General features: G+C 42.1%; 1 protein-coding gene across 4 annotated transcripts in view; it reads right to left on the reverse strand.

Moving 5' to 3' along the window:
• nrp1a (neuropilin 1a) overlaps positions 1 to 22,079 on the reverse strand; it is a 195,539-nt gene that overhangs the window by 15,834 nt on the left and 157,626 nt on the right. For 3 of the 4 annotated variants that reach the window (XM_072253978.1, XM_072253977.1, XM_072253976.1), the window contains 2 exons: positions 18,669 to 18,761; positions 15,956 to 16,015 (listed from right to left, as the gene is read on the reverse strand). In XM_072253978.1, coding sequence (XP_072110079.1) covers positions 15,956 to 16,015; positions 18,669 to 18,761 — 153 coding nt within the window. The remainder of the gene's footprint in view (positions 1 to 15,955; positions 16,016 to 18,668; positions 18,762 to 22,079) is intronic. The other variant, XM_072253979.1, reaches the window with a different exon arrangement.

The raw sequence follows: 22,079 nt of genomic DNA on the forward strand, positions 1-22,079 counted from the left end.
GCAAGGATTTATGTTCTTGGACCACTGGGGTATGTTTTGGGGTAAGGATGAATTGTACAAAAGGGACGGTTGCACCTTAATAAGCGGGGCACCAGCATTCTGGCAGCCAGGTTTGCCTCTGCAACACGGGTGTGTTTAAACTAAGTAGTGGGGGGGAGGGGACGAACTGGAAACATAAGGATGGAGATAAAGGGAAAGTGAGAATAAGAAAAGTTAAGAATGACAGCAGAATCAACAGAGCAGAAAGCTCAAGAAGGGATCGTACAGTATGGCCAAGTGAAATAGGAATTGATATGGGAGGTGAGGGGCGTAATGAATTAAAAGTATTGTATATGAATGCACGGAGTATAAGAAATAAAGTGGATCAGCTTGAGGCACAGTTGGAAATTGGTAAGTATGATGTTGTGGGAATAACAGAGACATGGCTTCAAGTGGACAGCGCCTGGGAAATGAATATTCAAGGGTATACGTCCTATCGAAAGGACAGACTGATGGGCAGAGGGGGTGGGTGGCTCTGTTGGTGAGGAATGATATTCAGTCCCTTGTGAGGGGGGACATAGAATCAGGAGACGTAGAGTCAGTATGGATAGAACTGAGAAATTCTAAGGGTAGAAAGACCCTAATGGGAGTTATCTACAGGCCCCCAAACAGTAGTCTGGATGTAGGGTGTAAGTTGAATCAAGAGTTAAAATTGGCATGTCGCAAAGGTAATGCTACAGTTGTTATGGGGGACTTCAACATGCAGGTAGACTGGAGGAATCAGGTTGGTGCTGGACCCCAAGAAGGGGAGTTTGTGGAGTCCCTCCGAGATGGATTCTTAGAACAGCTTGTACTGGAGCCTACCAGAGAGAAGGCAATTCTAGATTTAGTGTTGTGCAATGAACCGGATTTGATCAGGGACCTCGAGGTAAAGGAGCCATTAGGATGTAGTGACCATAATATGCTATGTTTTAATCTACAATTTGAGAGGGAGAAGGGAAACTCGGAAGTGTCAGTATTACAGTTGAACAAAGGGAACTATGGTGCTATGAGGGAGGAGCTGGCTAAAGTTCAATGGAACAATACCCTAGCAGGGATGACAGTGGAACAGCAATGGCAAGTGTTTCTGGGAATAATGTGAAAGGTGCAGGATCAGTTTGTTCCAAAGAGGAAGAAAGATCCTAAGGGAGTAAGGGGAGGCCGTGGCTGACAAGGGGAGTAATGGACAGTATAAAAATAAAAGAGAAGAAGTATAACATAGCAAAGACGAGTGGGAAGCCGGAGGATTGGGAAATTTTTAAAGAGCAACAGAAGGTAACTAAAAAGGCAATACGCAGAGAAAAAGATGAGGTACGAAGGTAAACTAGCCAAGAATATAAAGGAGGATAGTAAAAGCTTCTTTAGGTATGTGAAAAGGAAAAAAATAGTTAAGACCAAAATTGGGCCCTTGAAGACAAGCGGGTGAATTTATTATGGGGAACAAGGAAATGGCAGAAGAGTTGAACAGGTACTTTGGATCTGTCTTCACTGGGGAAGACACAAACAATCTCCCAGATATAATAGTAGCCAAAGGACCTAGGGTAATGGATGAATTGAAGGAAATTTATATTAGGCAGGAAATGGTCTTGGATAGGCTGTTGGGTCTGAAGGCTGATAAGTCCCCGGACCTGATGGTCTGCATCCCAGGGTACTTAAGGAGGTGGCTTTAGAAATCGTGGACGCATTGGTAATCATTTTCCAATGTTCTATAGATTCAGGATCAGTTCCTGTGGATTGAAGGGTGGCTAATGTTGTCCCTCTCTTCAAGAAGGGAGGAAGAGAGAAAACAGGGAATTATAGACCCGGTTAGCCTGACGTTGGTGGTGGGAAAGATGCTGGAGTCAATTATAAAAGATGAAATTACAACACACCTGGATAGTAGTAACAGGATTGGTCCCAGTCAGCATGGATTTATGAAGGAGAAATCGTGCTTGACTAATCTTCTGGAATTTTTTGAGGATGTAACTATGAAAATGGACAAGGGGGAGCCAGTGGATGTAGTGTACTTGGACTTTCAGAAAGCCTTTGATAAAGTCCCACATAGGAGATTAGTGGGCAAAATTAGGGCACATGGTATTGGGGGCAGAGTACTGAAATGGATTGAAAATTGGCTAGCTGACAGAAAACAAAGAGTAGCAACTAACGGGTCCCTTTCGGAATGGCAGGCGGTGACCAGTGGGGTACCGCAGGGTTCAGTGCTGGGACCGCAGCTGTTTACAATATATATTAATGATTTAGATGAGGGAATTAAAAGTAACATTAGCAAATTTGCCGATGACACAAAGCTGGGTGGCAGTGTGAAATGTGAGGAGGATGTTATGAAAATGCAGGGTGACTTGGACAGGCTGGGTGAGTGGGCAGATGCAGTTTAATGTGGATAAATGTGAGGTTATCCACTTTGGTGGTAAGAACAGGAAGGCAGATTATTATCTAAATGGAGTCAAGTTAGGAAAAGGGGAAGCACAATGAGATCTAGGAGTTCTTGTACATCAGTCACTGAAAGCAAGCATACAAGTACAGCAGACAGTGAAGAAAGCTAATGGCATGCTGGCCTTCAGAACAAGGGGAATTGAGTATAAGAGCGAAGAGGTCCTTCTGCAGCTGTACAGGGCCCTGGTGAGACCACACCTGGAGTACTGTGTGCAGTTTTGGTCTCCAAATTTGAGGAAGGACACTCTTGCTATTGAGGGAGTGCAGCGTAGGTTCACAAGGTTAATTCCCGGGATGGCGGGACTGTCATATGTCGAAAGATTGGAGTGACTGGGCTTGTATACACTGGAATTTAGAAGGCTGAGAGGGGATCTTATTTAAACATATAAGATTATTAAGGGATTGGACACACTGCAGGCAGGAAGCATGTTCCCGCTGATTGGTGAGTCCAGAACCAGAGGCCACAGTTTAAGAATCAGGGGTAGGCCATTTAGAATGGAATTGAGGAAAAACTTTTTCACCCAGAGAGTGGTGGATGTATGGAATGCTCTGCCCCAGAAGGCTGTGGAGGCCAAGTCTCTGGATGCTTTCAAGAAAGAGATGGATAGAGCTCTTAAAAATAGCAGAATCAAAGGTTATGGGGATAAGTCAGGAACTGGATACTGATAGTGGATGATCAGCCATGATCACAGTGAATGGCAGTGCTGGCTCGAAGGGCTGAATGGCCTACTCCTGCACCTATTGTCTATTGTCTATAAATACACAGCTTATATAACGTAGAAATAATGTATGTACAGTATAGTCGGGAAGATGAAGGCAAAACCGATTTGTGGGGGAAAAATCGGCATGTACGCGCACATCACATGCGCACGTCATGCATGCGCACACAGGTGCCCGCGCAAGGCTTCATGGTCATGGTAGGCTTTCCTGGGGTAAAGTGTCCCTTGGATTTGACTGCTACTTTTGTCCCTTATTTGGGAGTGAGAAACTTGGCAACCCTAAAAAAGACATGTTGAGGTGAGTTTAACCCTACTTGAACACTACCCCGCCCCCCCCACCCCCGGCGGTTGGTCCGCAAGAATATTGTCAATATTAAACCGGTCTGCGGTGCAAAAACAGTTGGGGACCCCTGCTGTAGATAGATTGAGTGTATGCCTATAACATGACTCTAGGCTGTACATAAGGTGGACATAAGGTGGATGACGGGGAATAATGGAGTAGTGAGGAGTTAGTGGATGGAGGTGTTATCAGCCTTACTGCCTGGTGAACGTAACTGGTTTTGAGTCTGGTCGTTCTCCTCCCTGCTGGGAGTTGGTCAAACAGCCCAAGAGCAGGATGTGTGGGATCCTTAGTGATTTTACTGGCCCTTTTCTACACCTTTCTGTATACATATCCTTTGACGGTGGGTAAGCTGGTGCCAGTGATGCACTGGGCAGTTTCAACTGCCCGTTGCAGAGCCTTGCTGTCCGCTGCAGGGCAGTTTTTGTATCAAGCAGTGATACAGCTTGCTAGGATGCTCTCTACTGCACATTTGTAGAATGGCGTCAGTGTGGAATATGAGGACAACAAAGTGGGGTTAGTACGGGATCCATGTGCTTGATAGTCAGCTCAAACTTGGGAGGCTGAAGGGCCTGGTCCCCTGTAACCTTATTCCAATAATATATGTCGGTAAAACAGTGAATCAAAGAATTTGCATTCCAATGCCCTCTCTCATTGAATCAGGATTAATGTGCCTCACATGAAGAAATATCTCCAAATAAAAAATATCTGCTCACAGGTTTACGGAAGTAATCACCAGAATGAGGGTATTGCAGTCTGGCTTTAGTGGGCAGAAAGTCGGCATGCTCGCTCACATCTGTTCATCAGGTAGATGTTGGAAATCACTGCTGGCATTAGCTGCATCAGAGGAGTGGGAGTGGTTTATTATCACTGCCTTTGTTTCCACTGATTTCTCAGCAGCCGCTCTGACTGAGAACAATATGAAGCTCGGTGACCAACACAATCCAAGCATCTTGTGTTGACTGTACTGTTGTACGATGAGTAGACTGGATAGGAATAGGGCAGCAGATTCACTGAGCACCTGGAGCAGAGTTCTGGATTGTGCTCGCTCTACGCTGACATATCCCCTGACCTTATGTTTGCAGGGAAGCGTGTCATTTTCTGAGCCTTTTGGCAACTTCAGCATACATTAAGTTCAAAGTTCAAAGTAAACTTATTATCAAAGTATACATGGTCCTGTGCCTTGTCCCATTTAATTGCACCCATACTATGGCCCTCCAGGCTCTTCATCCATGTAGTTATCCAAACTTCCATTAAATGTTAGAATTGAGCCCGCATCTATTTCACTGGCCCCATGTTCTATCCCTCTATGCAATGCTCATTCAAATCCTTGTGCAGATGCAACTTCAACATCGTTACTATTCCTACCTACTCCAGGAGCTTATTGCAGATGCCAGCTACTCTTTGCAAGAAAAATACACTCCTCAGACCCGCTTAAAGACACTAACCTCTCATCATAAACCTTTGCCTCTGCAGAATCTATCTACCCTATCTATGTCTCTTATAACTTTATATGCCTCAGTTATGTCACCGCTCAGCTTCCTTCACTCCAGAATAAAGAACATACCCAGTCTATCCAATTCCTCCTCACCACTCGGACCCTTTAATCGAGGCATCCTCCTTGTGGATTTCTTCTACAACCTCTCTAACTTCAACAGGTCATTCCTACAGGACGACAACCAGAACTGCACACAATACTGTAAGTGCAGCCTAACCTAAGTTTTGTTCAACTGTCATATGATATCCCAAATCTTATATCTATTAAATATCCAGTAAAAGGCAAGCACACCGTGAGCCTTCTACACCACTCTGGCTACCTACATTGCCACTTCCAGGAATTCATATACTTCTACCCCAAGGTCAGGGTTTCAGCAACAATCCCCAGGGCCCTGCCATTCACTGTATATATCCTGCCTAGTTTAACTTGCCAAAATGCACCTCTATTTGCTGTGCCACCATGGAAGCTTTGCTTTAAGGCTGAAGCTTACTCTGGTTGCTACCGTCCGAAGTGATAGGAAACTGCACAAATTTGAATGAGGTCCATATAGAAGTATGTAAGGCCCATTTGGGCTCTTGTTTGTTGGTGGAAAACTGTTTCAAGTACCTTTTTTAATTGATTGCACCCTCTTCAGCAGGGGACCTGGTTTGGTGTAATGCAAAAGGTAGCTTTGTTGAACTGTACAAAAACACAGGTGCAATTGAATTTCAAGCTCATGGTCCTTTTGTGAACTGAGCTGGTTAAGCGAATGCAGTGTACCAGAGAGAAACTTTAAAACAAGGCTCATGCCTTTAGCCTTCTGAACTTAAAATAAGTAGGAGAGCATTCCTTCAACCTGCTGGAGCCTTAGGTCCCACATCATCAGGCTCAGGAACAGGAACAGCTATTACCCTTCAACCACGAGGCTCCTGATGGATAACTTCACTTACCACAACACTGAACTGATACCACAACCTATGAACTCACTTTCAAAGACTTTACAACTCATGTTCTCAGTATTATTTATTTAGTTACTTATTTACTATTAGTACTATTTGTTTCTTTTTTGTGTTTGCACAGTTTGTCTTCTTTTGCACATTTGTTTTTTGTCAGTCGTGCGCAGTGTTTCATTGATTCTATTGTTTTTTTTTGTTCTATTGCGAATGTCTGCAAGAAAATGAATCTCAAGGAGAATACAGTTGCATACGGTATACATACACTGTATACCTATGTATTATTGGGTGGGAATACGTATTTCATATCAGGGAAATAGAAACTCCACAAACTTCTCAATGGTTTGATTTTGAGACCCTTAAGCAGCTTGTTGGTTTTCTATATAGCCTGAAAACAATGCATGATGCCAGCAGATACAGGCTCCAGGTAGAGTCGGTGGTGAGGAAGGCAAATGCCATGTTAGCATTCATTTCAAGAGGTGTCGAATATAAGAGCAGGGCTGTGGGCTGAGGATTTACAAGGCACTGGTGAGGCCTCACCTTGAGTATTGTGAACAGTTTTGATTTCCTTATCTAAGAAAAAGATCTGCTGGCATTTAAGAGGTTTCAGAAGAGGTTCACAAGGATGATGCAGGGAATGAAAGTGTTATCATAGGTGGAACGTTTGATGGCTCTGGGTCTGTACTCGTAGAGATTTAGAAGGATGAGGGGAGTTCCGATTGAAACCTTTCAAATGTTGAAAGGCCTAGACAGAGGAGATGTGGGAAAATGTTTCCCGTGGTGGGGGAGTCTAGGACAAGAGAGCATACCGCAGGATAGAGGGGCGCCCATTTAAAACAGAGATGCGGAGAAATTTCCTTAGCCAGAAGGTGGTGAATTTGTGAAATTTTTTACTACAGGCAGTTGTGGAGGCCAGGTCATTGGGTGTATTTAAGGCAAAACTTGGTAGATTCTTGATTGGACACAGCATCAAAGGTTAGAGGGGGAAGGCTGGGTAGTGGGGTTGAGGAGGGGAAAAAAGGATCAGCCATGACTGAAAAGCGAAACAGACTTGATGGGCCAAATGGCTTAATTCTGCTCCTATGCCTTATGGTTTTATGAAATAACCAATGGTGCTCAGTTTATAATGTTCATAGTGCTATATCCCATTTGTACTTGCATATATATAGGGAGAATGTGACATCTATGTTATTGGAGAAACAATGATCTTGTTGGTAAGATATTCATATGATTGCTCTGTGGCGGAGGTAGAAAACCATAAGAACTATTGCCACCTACCTCATAAATAGGGCAGAGAAATGTCAGCAAACCTGTTAAATATGTTTGCTAGCTATCAGAGATCATAATTTCTAAATGTATATTTCCTGCTGCAAGGAAAATTTTTTGACACCCTTAATTATAACTGTCAGCAACATGTTGAAGGAAATTTCAATGAAAAATTCTAGGTACAATAACTATCAGGTGCAGGTTGTTTCTTCCCCAAATGCACTGAGAATTGCATGTACCTTGTTATAAGTTTTCAAATTAACAGTTTCGCTCATCCACGTCCTTGGGGAAAGTGTCTTTTCCCGGCTTGTCTTTTCCAGACACTAGGGGGCAACGGAGAGCTGGAATCCAGTCAGAGCTACATTGTTTCTGTGGATTGTGGGTTGACTGGAGGCTTTGCTAGTGCATTTCAGTAAGAAATTGCTTCCCTATCTAAAACAAGCAGATAGACATATGGGAGAGACTACTTTGCATTACCGTTGAGTATTGCTTACTGGAATTTGAATGTGCTGGGAGTGATACTGTAATCTCACCAACCACACAGTTGATGCTTCTGGCACAACAGTGACAAGTGGCAAAATTTAAAAAAAAGAAAATTTCATGGCATAGAAAATTAACTCCTCAAAGGGAGTGATGCACGAACTTACAGCTAATCAGATATTTCAGAAGCGTGGTTCGCATAAAACACTTCTTCAGTAGTTGGATTAAACTGGCATAAACTCTTGACCAAGCCCTGACTTGTAGGTTGAAGAAATATTCTTTGTTCACATTGCACTACTCTGAAAACACTTCCCACTATGAGAGGGCAGGGGAGGGTCAACCATTACTCCTAAAGCTGGCAAAAAACGTGCCTGCCTAATAGTCAGGTTGCTAGGGCTCTTGTGTTGTAAGCCAGAAAATCAAAGGCTTAATACCCCAGGAACTCCAAGCACAGGAGTCTAAATTCTGGTGTTAAAAGAGCAGTGCATGGTGCTGCCATTTTGCACAAGACGTCAGGAAGTCTAGAAACATAGTGGTCAGTGCAATGCTATTATAGCTCGGGGCATCGGAATTCGGGGTTCAGTTCCAGCGTCGTCTGTAAGGAGTTGTCCCCATGACTGTGTGGGTTTCCTCTGGGTGCTCTGGTTTCTTCCCACTTTACAAAGATGAACCAGTTATTAGCTTAATTGGTCATTGTAAATTGTCCTGTGATTAGGCTAGTCAGGGGTTGCTGGGCGGCGCAGCCTATTCCGTGCTGTATCTCAATAAATATATACGCCTCGGAGCAGAATTAGGCCATTCAGCCCATCCAGTCTGCACTGCCATTCCACCAAGGCTGATTTAGTGTTAAATAGGTGGGTAGCACAGCTCGTTGGGCTGGAAGGGCCTGGTCAGCCCTGTATCTCTAAATAAAATAAGTAAACAAACTGCGGAGGAGTTAAAATACCTACCCCTTCATTTAAAACAGACTAGCTGATTAATGTCAGTTGCTGTATTTTGGAGCTTGTTGTGTATAAATTGGCTGCTCAATTCCTATGTTGCCAAAGTGACCATACCATAAAATACAACACAGGCTGCAAAGCCTCTAAAAATGTCCTGAACTTGACAATGGAGTGACATAGATGGAAATCTTTCCTCGTCGCTTTCATACGATTAGCATTCTGCAGAAATTCAGGTTTGGATATATTTATCACAGGTACATTGAAACATACTGGCACTTAATCCCCTTTTGTTTAAGTCATTGATTTTGGATATACTGTTTCAAAAGTTTATAAGAACTCTGTCTATTGCCATTTTGCCTGTTTTGTAGACAATGGCAGGACTGTAACTGTGTTCAAACACATAGTTGCTTTAAAATGTAAGGGCTGGCAGATGATCAGGTCAGTGTGCACGCAGTGGACTCCACATATGCTGCAGTGGCTGCTTTCCTGGCCTTCAGTGCGACAGCAGTGATTGTATTTTGCAGTTGGTAGTAACTCCAGGAACAACGCCAAAACTCCCTCAAGGCACGCTGATGTCCCTTTAATGACCCGGACTCATTTAGGGTTGGGGGTGGTTCACGAGCTATCGAGCACATTCTCACTTTTACTAGATTACAGGAATTAATGAACCCTTGCATTCCAAAGGGGTTACTGCTGGGGTGTCCATGGACAAACACACTTTGGCACCATGTTCGGGTTATGTGACAATGGTAACAATGGAATGTGCTGATTTACAGTTTCTCTGTCTGAATACACACCAAGTTGTTCAAAGGTCATTATTACTAATACTGCACATTGCAATCTTATCTGATGTGTGGCACAGACTGTACACACCCTTTAATAAGCTTTGTCAATAGCTGGATGAGAAAGCGTAACCGTCAACCTAGTCCCTCACGGGCTCAGACACGGCAGAACTAATGCAACAACTGGGTTTACAACACTTTCCAAATAACCAGAGGGGCATTAACTTATTAAATGGGATTAAATTGGTCAATGGATCTTAGAAGTAGATGTTACAACGTAAACACAAACCTGCAATGTCTGTAAATGCAGAATGCACAAAGCGGCTGATTGCCACTCTCTGCGGGGACTCGTTTCAAGAATGAAACTCAGTGTGGCTTCTCCAGAGAGGAATAACTTGGGTACATCTCGAAAGTACATCTGTCTGTTGGGCACCCTCTTTTACATTTAAGGGTGTGAAAATTGAAATTCTCTCTCCTTTGCCTTCTTTGTTAAAACGTACGGGATAAGAGGAAAGTACTTGGCCACTGATGCTGTGCTGTGAATTTGGAAGAGTTACCTAGTCCCGAGACCACTGCTGTTTTTTCATAATCATGTACAGTTGGTTGCTCAGCTTCAACTAAGCTTCCAACCACTTTTTAAAGCCTATATATGGGGCCAATTTTCACCTTTTTCCAGGGAATATGTTGTCAGAACACAGGACCTTGCTGGGTAAAAGATAAAGTCTGGATAGATTCCATCAATTGATTTAAATTATTAATATTTGGATACTGAGACTGCATAGTATTGTATACATAGACTGCAATTTTAAAGGCATTATAGTATTTTTATGTAAATGCCTTCAAAATTGCTAATCGTCTTGGAAGCTGCTATTAATCTTGTCAAAGGAGGACTGTCCTAATTTTTCTAATTAGTCTTCATTTGAAGTCCCTCTTTGTTAGTAATATCCTGTTAAGCTTCCTCTGTACTCCTTCTGTCTTTTTTTTAATCTTTCCTGAGCTATTCTGCCTGAAGTTATCTACAACACTCCAGTACCAATAAGACTTAACCAGTGATATCTAAATTCTAACACACTTTGGTTTTGTATTCTATGTTCCTATGTCATTCTTGGTAAGTGAAATGTCATTATCTACTTAATCTTGAACCACTTACCTCATAGAAGAAAAGCAAGCTCCCACTGATGATCTAATCATAATGCCATTGCATTAATGAAGAGTGAAGGGCTATGTGGGACAGAAGGGTCAGATTGATCCTAGGGCAGTTTAAAGGGAAGGCACAGCATCGTGGGCTGAAAGGCCTGTACTGCACTTTGCCGTTTTATGTTCTGTATTCTATGTGTTGTCAGCTGGTTGTATTTAGTCTTATAAAAATGTGCAATTATACTGGAGTTGGTTGTCTAGTTACACCCTGAAAATTAGTGAGCAAGTCTAATGGTCAGCAAACACTTCTTCTAACATGTTATCCAAAGTTTCAAGTATCTTACGCAGTGAATATATAATAATGCAAATGATTTGAGAGTCTGCTATGACCTATATACACTGGCACTGGCAAAACCAAGTCACTCATGCGATGATTATTTCATAACCCGGAACCCATTACTTAGCAAACCTGGAAACGTTGTGGTCTGTGAGGAGGATAGCAAAAGACTTCAAGCGTGTATAGACAGGCTGGTGGAACAGGTGGAGAAGTGGCCAAAGAGAATTAACACAGAAAAATGCAAAGTGATACATTTTGGTAGGGCCAATAGACAAAAAAGAGCAGGTGTACAGAGATCTAGGGATGAGTGTGTATGAATGATTGAAAGGGTAAGGTCAAGTTGAGAAAGCTGTTTAAAACGCACTAGGGATCATGAGCTTTATAGATTGGTGGACCAAAAGCAAGGCAAGGAAAATGAGCTTATGATTTGGCCTCTACTGGAGAACTCTGTCCTTTTCTGTTGAGAAACTTCAACGCAGTATGAAGGCCACGGGTACTGAAGCAATTTAGAGAAATTGTTCCAGAGTTGGAGGACCTTAATTACTTGGATCTACTAGGGTCACACTCATTGGGACAGTGGAAGATCTCATAGAGGTATTAAAATCATAAGGAAAAATTGTTTTTTATGAACGTGTAATTAGAATTCAGTGTGCACTGCTAGGTGAAGACAGATTAAATTGTGGCATTCAAAAGGAAACTAGATAAGCATCAGAAAGGGAAAAAATAGGGTTTAGAGTGAAAGGACATGGAAAGTATAACGAGTGGCTTGTTGTTGCATAGAATTGGCATGTAGAATTGATAGAATGAATGGACTGCACCTGCAGTGTAATCTTCCTGTGATCCCATGATTCAGATCATTTGATTCCATTTATGCCCTGGGATTTGGTTCTGGTGCTATTTGTACATAAATTCCACCATATTTTCCTCCCTCTACATTGGGGGGGGGGGTAAATTAACTTCTATAGGAAGCAGAACACTCATATGATACTGAATAGGCTTTTCAGACCATCGCGCATGCTCCACCATTTTGCTAATATAATCAAAAGGTAGTTGAACAGGTACACGGACAGGAAAGGTATGAAGAGATGTAGGTCATATCCAGCTTGGCTAGTATGGATCAATTGGACAAAAGGGCCTATCTTTGTGTGTGCAAGACTCTGTGACTCCATGACTCTATGACATCATTTGTGTATAGCCTGTCTTTACCGCCAAAAAACATTCCACATTCTATTTGAAAGAATGTCTGGGGTTTGTCCAAAACAACAGGATGAACCTCAAAAAATGAAATGCTAATATCTATATTACATTATTCCAATCAACTAATTCTCTGCTCAGTGTTTGAGAAGACGATTCTCTAATAAAAAGGGCATTGGATTTGACAATAGCATTTGACGTTTACAGTTTGCAGTCATCTGGAATATTTGCATCAGAAAATAAAAGAATGCAAGGCTTCAGTTGTGCGTGCCATGGTGAAAATTAAACTGTGGTTTCTGGAAACCTCCTATCTACCAAATTGGTGGCGTTTGTTCTATTAGCACCATTGTGTTACCAGTCCTCTCCACAAAAACAATTTGCACAAAGGCACACACTTACTGGCTCTAATAGCAGGTTTCCAACGGAGGGAGGCTGTCTAATAAAATGAGACTGAGGCATCACACAGCTCTAAATGAATGGAACACTATTGAAAAGATTTACGGCTTGGATAAATGTCGTACTGCATTGTTGCAGACGGCAATGTTAAAGCAAGTACATTTATCAGTTGAATCAGTGAAGCCGGTTTGAGTTTTTTTACATTCGGATAATATGGAAAACCAGTGCAATAAATTGATCTGAATACTTTAATACTCTTATGTGGAGATGGTTGAGGGTCTTAATCATTTTCATTCTAAACAAGAGTAGATTAGGGGATCCTTTTACTTGGCTGTCATTGCATTTAGCATTCAAGAAGTTATAATATTGATCCAGAATAGGATAACGGTGCAGAGATAAAATTTGTGACAAGCACTCCTTTTAAAGCAGATGGGGCAGCAGCTCATTGTGAAGTGCATTCCTCTGAGCCTTCTACCGTTACTGTGTCAATGTTTACTTTTTACCCTCAGCTCACCTATGGACCCTTTTCCAGACCTTTGAAAAAAAATGTTCCAACTGGGCTGGATCAAATTACTGGCTGCATTCCATGGTGCGGGTTAGAAACGTGAGCACCACGCACTGTGAAGGGTGCTGAAAGAGGAGTTTGTGTAAATTATACAAAACGGGAAGGAAACACAGGCAAACTCAAAGCCTGCAGTGGACAGTATAAGGTAACACTGCCTGTGGTGTGATGTGCCTTGGCCTTGGATACCTCACCTATATGACATACTAAGCTATATCCAAGCAGTGTTTGGCTTTGTGATAATATAAGGTGCTCTTAAGCAAAGCACTGTTTTAGGTGATAGAACTAGAGCTATGAAGATATGAAGGTCTAATTGGTTTCTGAGCTATCTCAGGACTAAGACTGAGACCTGCGTCTTGATGATGGATGATGTTCAGAAACAGTTGGGGATACTGCAATGATTTATAGAAGAAAATTGAACAAAAATGCTTTTTTAATTTAATAGCTGGAACTGGTCATCAGGGATCATGGATTTCCATATTAAACTGCAGCTGTCTAGAATATTTCTGGTGTTGAACAGTAAACAATTACTTTAGTCCCATTTGCTCCTTCACCATTACAATTTTTCTGAGAGATTACGGGTGATAATGCTAACACTAGCTCAACAAATTGTGTGACAGACAAACGGAGACTTGTTCATTTGCTTTTCACTGAGCAGTTAAGAAAAATACACCACTCTTTTCCTTTCAGTTGCGAGAGGTGAAGCTGTCTCATCACTTTAAGTCAATGTAAAAATGTACCCCAGCTCCTACCGAGGCTCAAGGAGATCTGTTAAATCATGTCCCTGCTCTTAATGTGCTGCCCTACAATTCCCTGAGGCTTTCCCCGTCAATGTAACTGATGTAATAGCTACAATGATAGGAGGTGACATTATCAGCCTCCCCACTCAGTTCACCTCTGGGCACATTTGCTTGGTTCCCTGGTGGCAGTCTGCCTGAAGAAGGCTGCCCGACTGAGCTGTCCCCAGTTCCTCATGGACTAGTGGTTCCTTTCAGATGAAGAACTCGCAGCTATTTGTTGTGCTCTTCCCCTGTCAAAATGATCTAGAGGCCTGATCGTTGCGCAAAGAGTTGTACATTATGTTTGTTTTGAAAAAACAAGATCTTACTGGCATGAGCTGTTGCAAATGCTTTGACTGTACTTCTGGCCTAGTGCTAGCTGGGTCACATATGCTGCCGGAGTTTGAGACGGAGGCTCACCACCACCATCTCCGAGGGCAATTGGGGATGGCCAATAAATGCTGACCCTTGCCAGCACTGCCCTCGAGCCATTACATGCAGGAAAGAAGATCTGCGTGCTGACAACCTGTGACATGAGCACAACACAAAGGCAACCTGACAGCATTGAGTGTATCTTGATCTTTTTTTAATTGAAATAAAATCACAAACGTATATTCTTTTGGAGAAGCTAATCGCTGCATGCAAAAGCTACTTAAATATCTTTAAGAAATGCCAACTGTGTACATAAATAGAAGTATTGAAATTCATAGTAGCTTTGCTATCAACCTCAGCTTCTGTGAAGTGCGATTCTTTTTTTAATTCCTCCTTTACCTCTCACTCTCGTGCCCAATTTTGCAATATCAGGCAATAAGAATTAGAATATTTTTTGGCCGTTGTGGATATATCAGACCCAATACTGCAGACAGCTTTATACTTATGTGACAAATAAACAAAAAACTTGGAGCTTGTTATTTGGATATGTTTGTGAATCATTTAATTAAATTACTTTCAGTATTAAACATTATGGATTCCCAGTTTCTTTGTAAAGTAAGTCACATTTCATAGAGCGAATGTGACTCAAAGTCCACACATTTCATGGATTAAGTGTGTCAATGGTAGTTTGCTGGGAGTCTAACATCCTATAATTTGAAAGAGAAGATCTATTTCCATGGAATAAAAAGTGAATATTTAGTTTTCCATAATTTTCCTGCTAAAAACCTGATTTTGAATTCGTGAAAGCCACACATAATGTTTTATTAGTTAGTTTGAGACTCCACCAGGAGTTGACTGAATGTCATTACTCCATCACAATAGTATCATAGGTCTGCTGCTCCTTCCAATAATGGATCTATGAAACAAAGTCAACAACCTGGCCTTGCAAATATTGAATGACCTATCAAATATTGAAAGACCTAGTTAGAGTGGACTCGGGCGGATGTTTCCTATAGTGGGGAAATCTAAGACCAGAAGGAACAGCCTTAGAGTGGACATCCCTTTAGAAAAGAGATGAGGAGGAACTTCTTTAGTCAGAGGGTAGTGAATCCATGGAATTCATTGCCGCAGATGGCTGTGGAGGCCATCTCGTTGGGTATATTTAAAGCTGAGGTTGAAGAGTTCTTGATTAGTAAGGGTATCAAAAGTTACTGGAGAAGGCAGGAGAATGGAGTTGAGAGAGGTAATAAATCAGCCATGATGGAATGGTGGAGCTGAATCAATGGGCTGAATGGCCTTATTCTACTCCTACATCTTAAGGTCTTATGGTCTTGCGGTGATTGCTTTCCTGAGGTCAAGTTGAAGTTTATTGTAAGACTAAAGAAGGAGAACATTTCTCACCTTCTGACCTGTGCTGCATCTCCCCTTGCCAGTCCTCGATACTGACGGGGAGTGGCCATTTCTGAAGCAGTTGAATCTATACTCAGAACAAGGGTGAATTTTCGCAGAGTACTCCTGTTTTAATCTTTGCCAAAGATCAGTGGACACCTCATTCAATCATGTTAAGCGGGCTTCCATCAAATGTGAAGCTCAAAACCTGCCAAACTCTGGGACCTTCTCTCTAAGCAGTTAAGATCAAAACCTCCTTCAGCCCTGAATACATTTTTAAGGACTGTTATTTCTATCTCTGATATTCTTCTACCATTAACTTACAAACATTTAAGAGCATGCTAAACTATTTCTGCAGTAACTCAAATACAGATGCTACATACCTGGGAAAAGTGGTAACTCAGGTAACGTTGGTTCCTCTGTACTTACAGCAGTATTGCCACCTGTAAAACAGTTACAAGATCTCAAATCAGACGTAGAGCATGCAAACGGCTCTGGAGCTGTTACTTGTAGTCAAACTACGCAGCGATCCACTTCCTCTGGGCAGAATCTCTTTCTCTGTGGATGTGGATTCCAAATCACCATATCCACAATGAAGAAAGGGGATGAAGGTTATTCTGTTAGTAAATGTTAAAAGATAATTGTGGAATGAATTCTGAGTTCTTGTACATTCAATTTAATTAGCAGTGAATAATGCAATACCTCCAGTGGATCGGAGGAACTCAGCTCATGTGCCGAAACAAAGACTAAGGTGTGGGGGCTGGTGCCAGGGGAGGGAAGAAGTGACTGGGAGGTTAACATGCATGAAATGCTGGAGGAGCTCAGCAGGTCAGGCAGCATCTACGGAAAGGAATAAAGAGTCGACATTTTGGGTTGAGACACTTCTTGAGGACCAGAAAGGAAGAGGGTAGAAGTTGAAGCAAGATGGGGGAGCGTACGGAGTACAAGCTAGAAGGTGGTAGGTGAAGCCAGGTAAGAGGGGATGTAGGTAGGTGGGGAGTGAGGAATGAAGTGAGAAGCTGGGAGGTGCTAGGTGGAAAAGGTAAAGGGCTGATGAAGAAGGAATCTCACTGGAGAGGGGAATGCACCATGTGAGGAAGGGAAGGAGGAGGGGTCAAAAGGGAAAGTTATAGGGAGGTGAAGGGAAGAGATAAGAGGGGAACCAGAATGCAGAATGGAAGAAGAGGGAAGGGCCAACTGCCATTAAACTTTACAAGAAGAAGAAGAGGAAAGAGAGAAGAGGAAAATGATCAGATCTAGAGAAATTGATGTTCATGCTGTCAGGTTCGAGGCTACCCAGACAGAATATGAGGTGTTGCTCTTCCAGCCTAAGACTGGTGTCATCTTGGCAGTAGAAGAGGCCACACACTGGTAGGTTTGGTCTTTCACAAAATAAAACCACTGTTTCTGGAACCTTTGGTGGCCTTAATTGATAAACTGAATTAGAGAAAAGGATTATAGCAAAAAAGAGATAGCTTTAAAACTCTTATCATTTACTTATTTTCCTACCTAATTTAACACACAGATAAAAGAAACAATAGTTCCAATCTTTTGTATGCACGCATAACAACAACCTTGTAACTCCTGGTGAAGATCGTTTGCATTTCAACAACACCACGGGGCTATGTGGACATGATGTACAGGGACCGTTTCTCCGAGACTACATACTCCCTTTGAATCGGCAGTGGTCTATTTGAAGAATTTTGAACCAATCCCTTTGTTTCTACACCCTTGGTTGGAAAGAACTGGTAACAGATTTACAAAGGGCTGACCCTTCTTTTGCCCATCTGTGACTTGCTAAAATAAATTCTCTACAGAAGCAGTATTTGTTGAAAGTGTAACTGGTGTGCAAACAGCTACAGATCATGGCTGTGTACAGCTGAAGCAATGCCACCTTAAGCTGCTTCAACCACTCGCTCCGGCTGCTGTACAATGCCGCTGTCAGCCGCCAACAGACCCACGGGCCAAGCGATACCTTCAAAACCGCTGCACTAAAAAATAAAATCGGTCTCATTCTCCGCCATGCTGCATTTCACAGACGAGGAGAGATTCCTACCCCACAGCAGGGAAACTGCAAAGCACGCAAACAATTGTCAAATTATCAACAGGCCAGGCTGCAGACCCCAAGCTATGACTGGAGGGGAACAATGCAGTACCAGCTAGTGTTCCTACTATCATCCAAACCCCACCCTCTTCTAACACTCTGCTTGCCATGACAGACATAACAAGACACACAGTTTGGAATTGTTGCAGTGTATTTTAGGGTCATAAAACGAGAACAGATTGACATGAGAGTAACAAAGGTAAATCAGAGGGGATGGTCTCACAGGGTTGACGCTGGTGATTGCTGGAAGCACAAAGTAGAAAATTAATAGAGACGTGACACTTTTGTCAGGGTTAATTAAATACTGTGCTCCAGACTGATTGAACGATGTCACCAGGCTGCATTACTTCTTCAGGCTCGTTTTGTAAAAACTATTTTATAGAAAACAAAGCTCTCCATGTCAAATGCAGGATTTGACATCGGCAGTTAGATGAAAGGGCTGGGAAAAAAACATATTTTTGCCTTTCTTGCTAATGCTAAACACAAGTAAGAGTCCTGGCAGCTGCTTGTACTCACATATGCACATTCATTTTTGTGGACGTCATGACCACAACGGACAAAATAGTTTCTGTCTTTGTCATCAGTTTCTATGATACTATGAAGCAGCAGTGAGATTAACACCCATGGCCAAAGACAAATTTCTCCCATGAAACTCTCAGGCTCATTTGGATTGCATGCTTTGACTACGTGTTAACATGACTGCAAAAACTGTGTTGCCTGTAAGGCTGTAACAAATGATTCAGTTTCAGTTTAATGCAGTGTATTTTTTATTCTAAAGCAGTATTACAGTGCCCAGTAAGGAATAACGAACGCCAAAACATTAGTCCCAATTAGCTGGAGGAAGGTGTTGATAGTAGCAGATTTGTAAGGATAAGCTGTACATATTGGATGATAGATGATTTGCTTTAGTAATTCTTGGCTTATTAACAAGATAGCATAAAGGAAATGAATGTGGGAGGTTAGTGATGGTGTTAGGAGGATGATTTATGCACCTGTAAAGTCGAAGGCATCACCTGTTCCACTGTGGCAGTTTCCAAGCTCGTCGTCACACTCATCTGTGTCCATTGTTGGAGCAACTGTTGGGACTGCAATTGAAAGATCAATGTATTAAGGACCTGCAAAACTCTCATGCATTTTAATATACTTATTAAATGTAATTAAAAACTATTAGGCCCATTCAACACAGCTTCTTCTGCCCCCCCCCCCCAACTGATTCATCTTGCTTAAGTGGAAATGATCTGCACATGAGCCTTCAGGGTGAATACAGAGAAGCAAGTAGATGAGAAGTCAGGCGTCACCACACATCACAGCAAAATACTCACCCGCTCCTTGTAATAGCATTCTTCAACAAGGATTGGTGTTGTCAAGCAGGAACAAGAACCATGGTATGCATCCTGTTGAAGGAGACCTACAGCTACAGTGCCCCTGGTGAGTCAGCACTCCCACAAACTGGCTGTGAGTTTATGCCCCCCTTTAGAGACTTAAGGATAAACCATAGGCTGGCATTCTGGTGTGGTACTGGACTTTCATCTTTTAGTGAGATATTGCACCAAAATGATCTCAAGGTTCCTCACTAACATGTTTTGCAGGGAAGCAGAGGAATTTGCTCTGGTGTTCATGCCAAAATACAATTGGCAAAATATCATGTTACCTATTCATTACATACTTCTGGTGTGGGGAAGCTTGCTGTGTGTCTCAGACATCCCACCCTGCAAAAACTCATTTCAGGGAGGTAGCACCATCAATCTGCGGGAGAGTCCCGGAACTTCCGGGAGAGGTGGGATGTCTGCAAAAGAGTAGCTCATTAGCAGCTAGCCAGCTAGTTTAAATAACGTTAGCTATGCTAATGAACAAATGACACCTGTTAAACTCACCTCAACATGTCTTTTACAGTCTTAACCCACCATGGGCAATAGAAAAGTCACTGTTGCAAACAGTGCAGCGAGCAACACTGTCATTATTTTTGACCCCTATTAGGCAGGGGTACACTTTAGGGTAATCTGGGGTGACGTACGTTTTATATTTTCTTTTTTTGGAACACTCTGCCATGACGCACGCCCGCTCTCTCTCTCTCTCGCTCTCTCTCTCCCGCTCCCGTGGTCTCTCTCGCGCTCGCTTTCTCTCTCAGAAAATTTGATTTACGGGACATCTTATATAATTTGTGGGCATTAGGGAGCCACTATTAATATGCGGGAGACTCCCAGAACTTCCGGGAGAGGTGGGATGTCTGGCGTCTCATGAAACTATTCCCACTATCTGAAGAACTATCGAGGACCAGTGGACATAGAATGAGTGGAATTGGCAAAAGATCCAATAATAGCAAGAGAAACAAAGAAATCTCTTGTGGAGTGAGTAGTTAGAGACAAGAATGCACTAAGTTCATTACACGGGTTCACAGGTTCATTTCAGACCCAACAAGCTGAAGAGTTCATGTTTCATTCTGTGATTCTCTAAAGCATCTTGCTGCTGGTAAGTTAACTCACTGGATCAGAAATCAAATCAAAAATCATCCTGATCTGCATGGGCCACTGGTTAACTCATCCACATTCATGGAGCCTGTCAATTACTTTTACTGAAAAAGGCTGTTATCCGGGTTAAAATCAAGTCTTTGGTAAGTGCACTATGTCCTTTTGGAGTCAAGGCTCTCATTATTTTCCTGAATATATGGATGTCATTGGTGAGGATCAAGAAAGCAGCAATGGAAAACACTTCACACTTGAGCAGCTGCTGTGTTCAAAGACATACTGGGCTATAAGACTGTTCAGTCTGGCAGACAGTTTTGATTGCTAGGAGTTAAATTGAAATTAGCTTTTGAAATGTCAGAAATACGCCAGCATGATTTAATAGATTTTAAAGATTTAGGTGGAACAAACCATATAGTAAAGAGTTAGAGTGAGTGCACTGCAATCATACTGATTGTTTAATCTGTTCATAATTGTCAATGTTAATACGCTCATTAAATAGGCCAATGAACTGTGCTTGGGCAAATGTCACACTACTTCCCCAGTAGAACATGTTGCTACTAAAACTCTCTGACTCTGTCTCACTCAAATGGGTCTCCAAAGAAAAGGATCCTCCACAGGCCTGAATTATACAATTATTTCAGTGATGCAAAGCTCAGCGTAGTGGGCATAGATACTGAGGGCCCAGCTCACGCAGGGGTGTGTTCTGATATAAACTTGGATTAAAAGTATGAAAAATAATGGTAAAAAATCTGTGGGTTTAACAGCTACAATAACTGTTGAGCCATAAATATTGGTGGCTGCACCAGTCTATCAAAACACAGATCGAAAGGATACAGGCACTTAGCTGCTGACCTATTTTATTGTGTTAAAATAAGAAGGCAGGAAGTATTGACAGCTAGAATAACAGTACCTGATCTTTTTTTTTGGTCTCAATTATTACAAGCTGTAGAAGTAATCTGAATACTTGAAGAGCTCGTATTTAATTTTGGTCTCATTGAAGTTGAATTTAAGATCAGCACTGGGAGTTGAACTTTTAAATGTCACTAAATGTTACCATGTTTGCACATTATTTCAAACTAGATTAGTAAGGCGAAATTAGGTAACTGAATGCCACAAGGACAAAACATCAGAATTCCTCTTCTGCCTGCCCCACTCTGCAAAGGAGAGCACTGAATTTAATTTAGCATTGTCTTTACATTAAATAATCTATATAGTAAATGTGTTGGTAAATACAGTGGCATGCGAAAGCTTGGACACCCCTGGTCAAAATTTCTGTTACTGTGAATAGCTAAGCGAGTAAAAGATGACCTGATTTCCAAAAGGCATAAAGTTAAAGATGACATATTTCTTTAATATCTTAAGCAAGATTTTTTTTATATATCCATCTTTTACAGTTTCAAAATAACAAAAAAGGAAAAGGGCCCGAAGCAAAGGTTTGGGCAGCCTACATGGTCAGTACTTAGTAACACCCCCTTTGGCAAATATCACAGCTTGTAAACGCTTTCTGTAGCCAGCTAAGAGTCTTTCAATTCTTGTTTGGGGGATTTTCACCGATTCTTCCTTGCAAGAGGCTTCTAGTTCTGTGAGATTCTTGGGCCGTCTTGCATGCACTGCTCTTTTGAGATCTATTGACAGATTTTCGATGATGTTTAGGTCGGGAGACTGTGAGGGCTATGGCAAAACCTTCAGCTTACGCCTCTTGAGGTAGTCCATTGTGGATTCTGAAGTGTGTTTAGGATCATTATCCTGTTGTAGAAACCATCCTCTTTTCATCTTTAGGTTTTTTACAGACGGTGTGATGTTTGCTTCCAGAATTTGCTGGTATTCTTCCCTCTACCAGTGAAATGTTCCCCGTGCCACTGGCTACAACACAAGCCCAAAGCATGATCGATCCACCCCCGTGCTTAACAGTTGGAGAGGGGTTCTTTTCATGAAATT

The sequence above is a fragment of the Mobula birostris genome, chromosome 3 (genome assembly GCF_030028105.1).
Source record: "Mobula birostris isolate sMobBir1 chromosome 3, sMobBir1.hap1, whole genome shotgun sequence".
In the NCBI taxonomy this organism is placed as follows: domain Eukaryota; kingdom Metazoa; phylum Chordata; class Chondrichthyes; order Myliobatiformes; family Myliobatidae; genus Mobula; species Mobula birostris.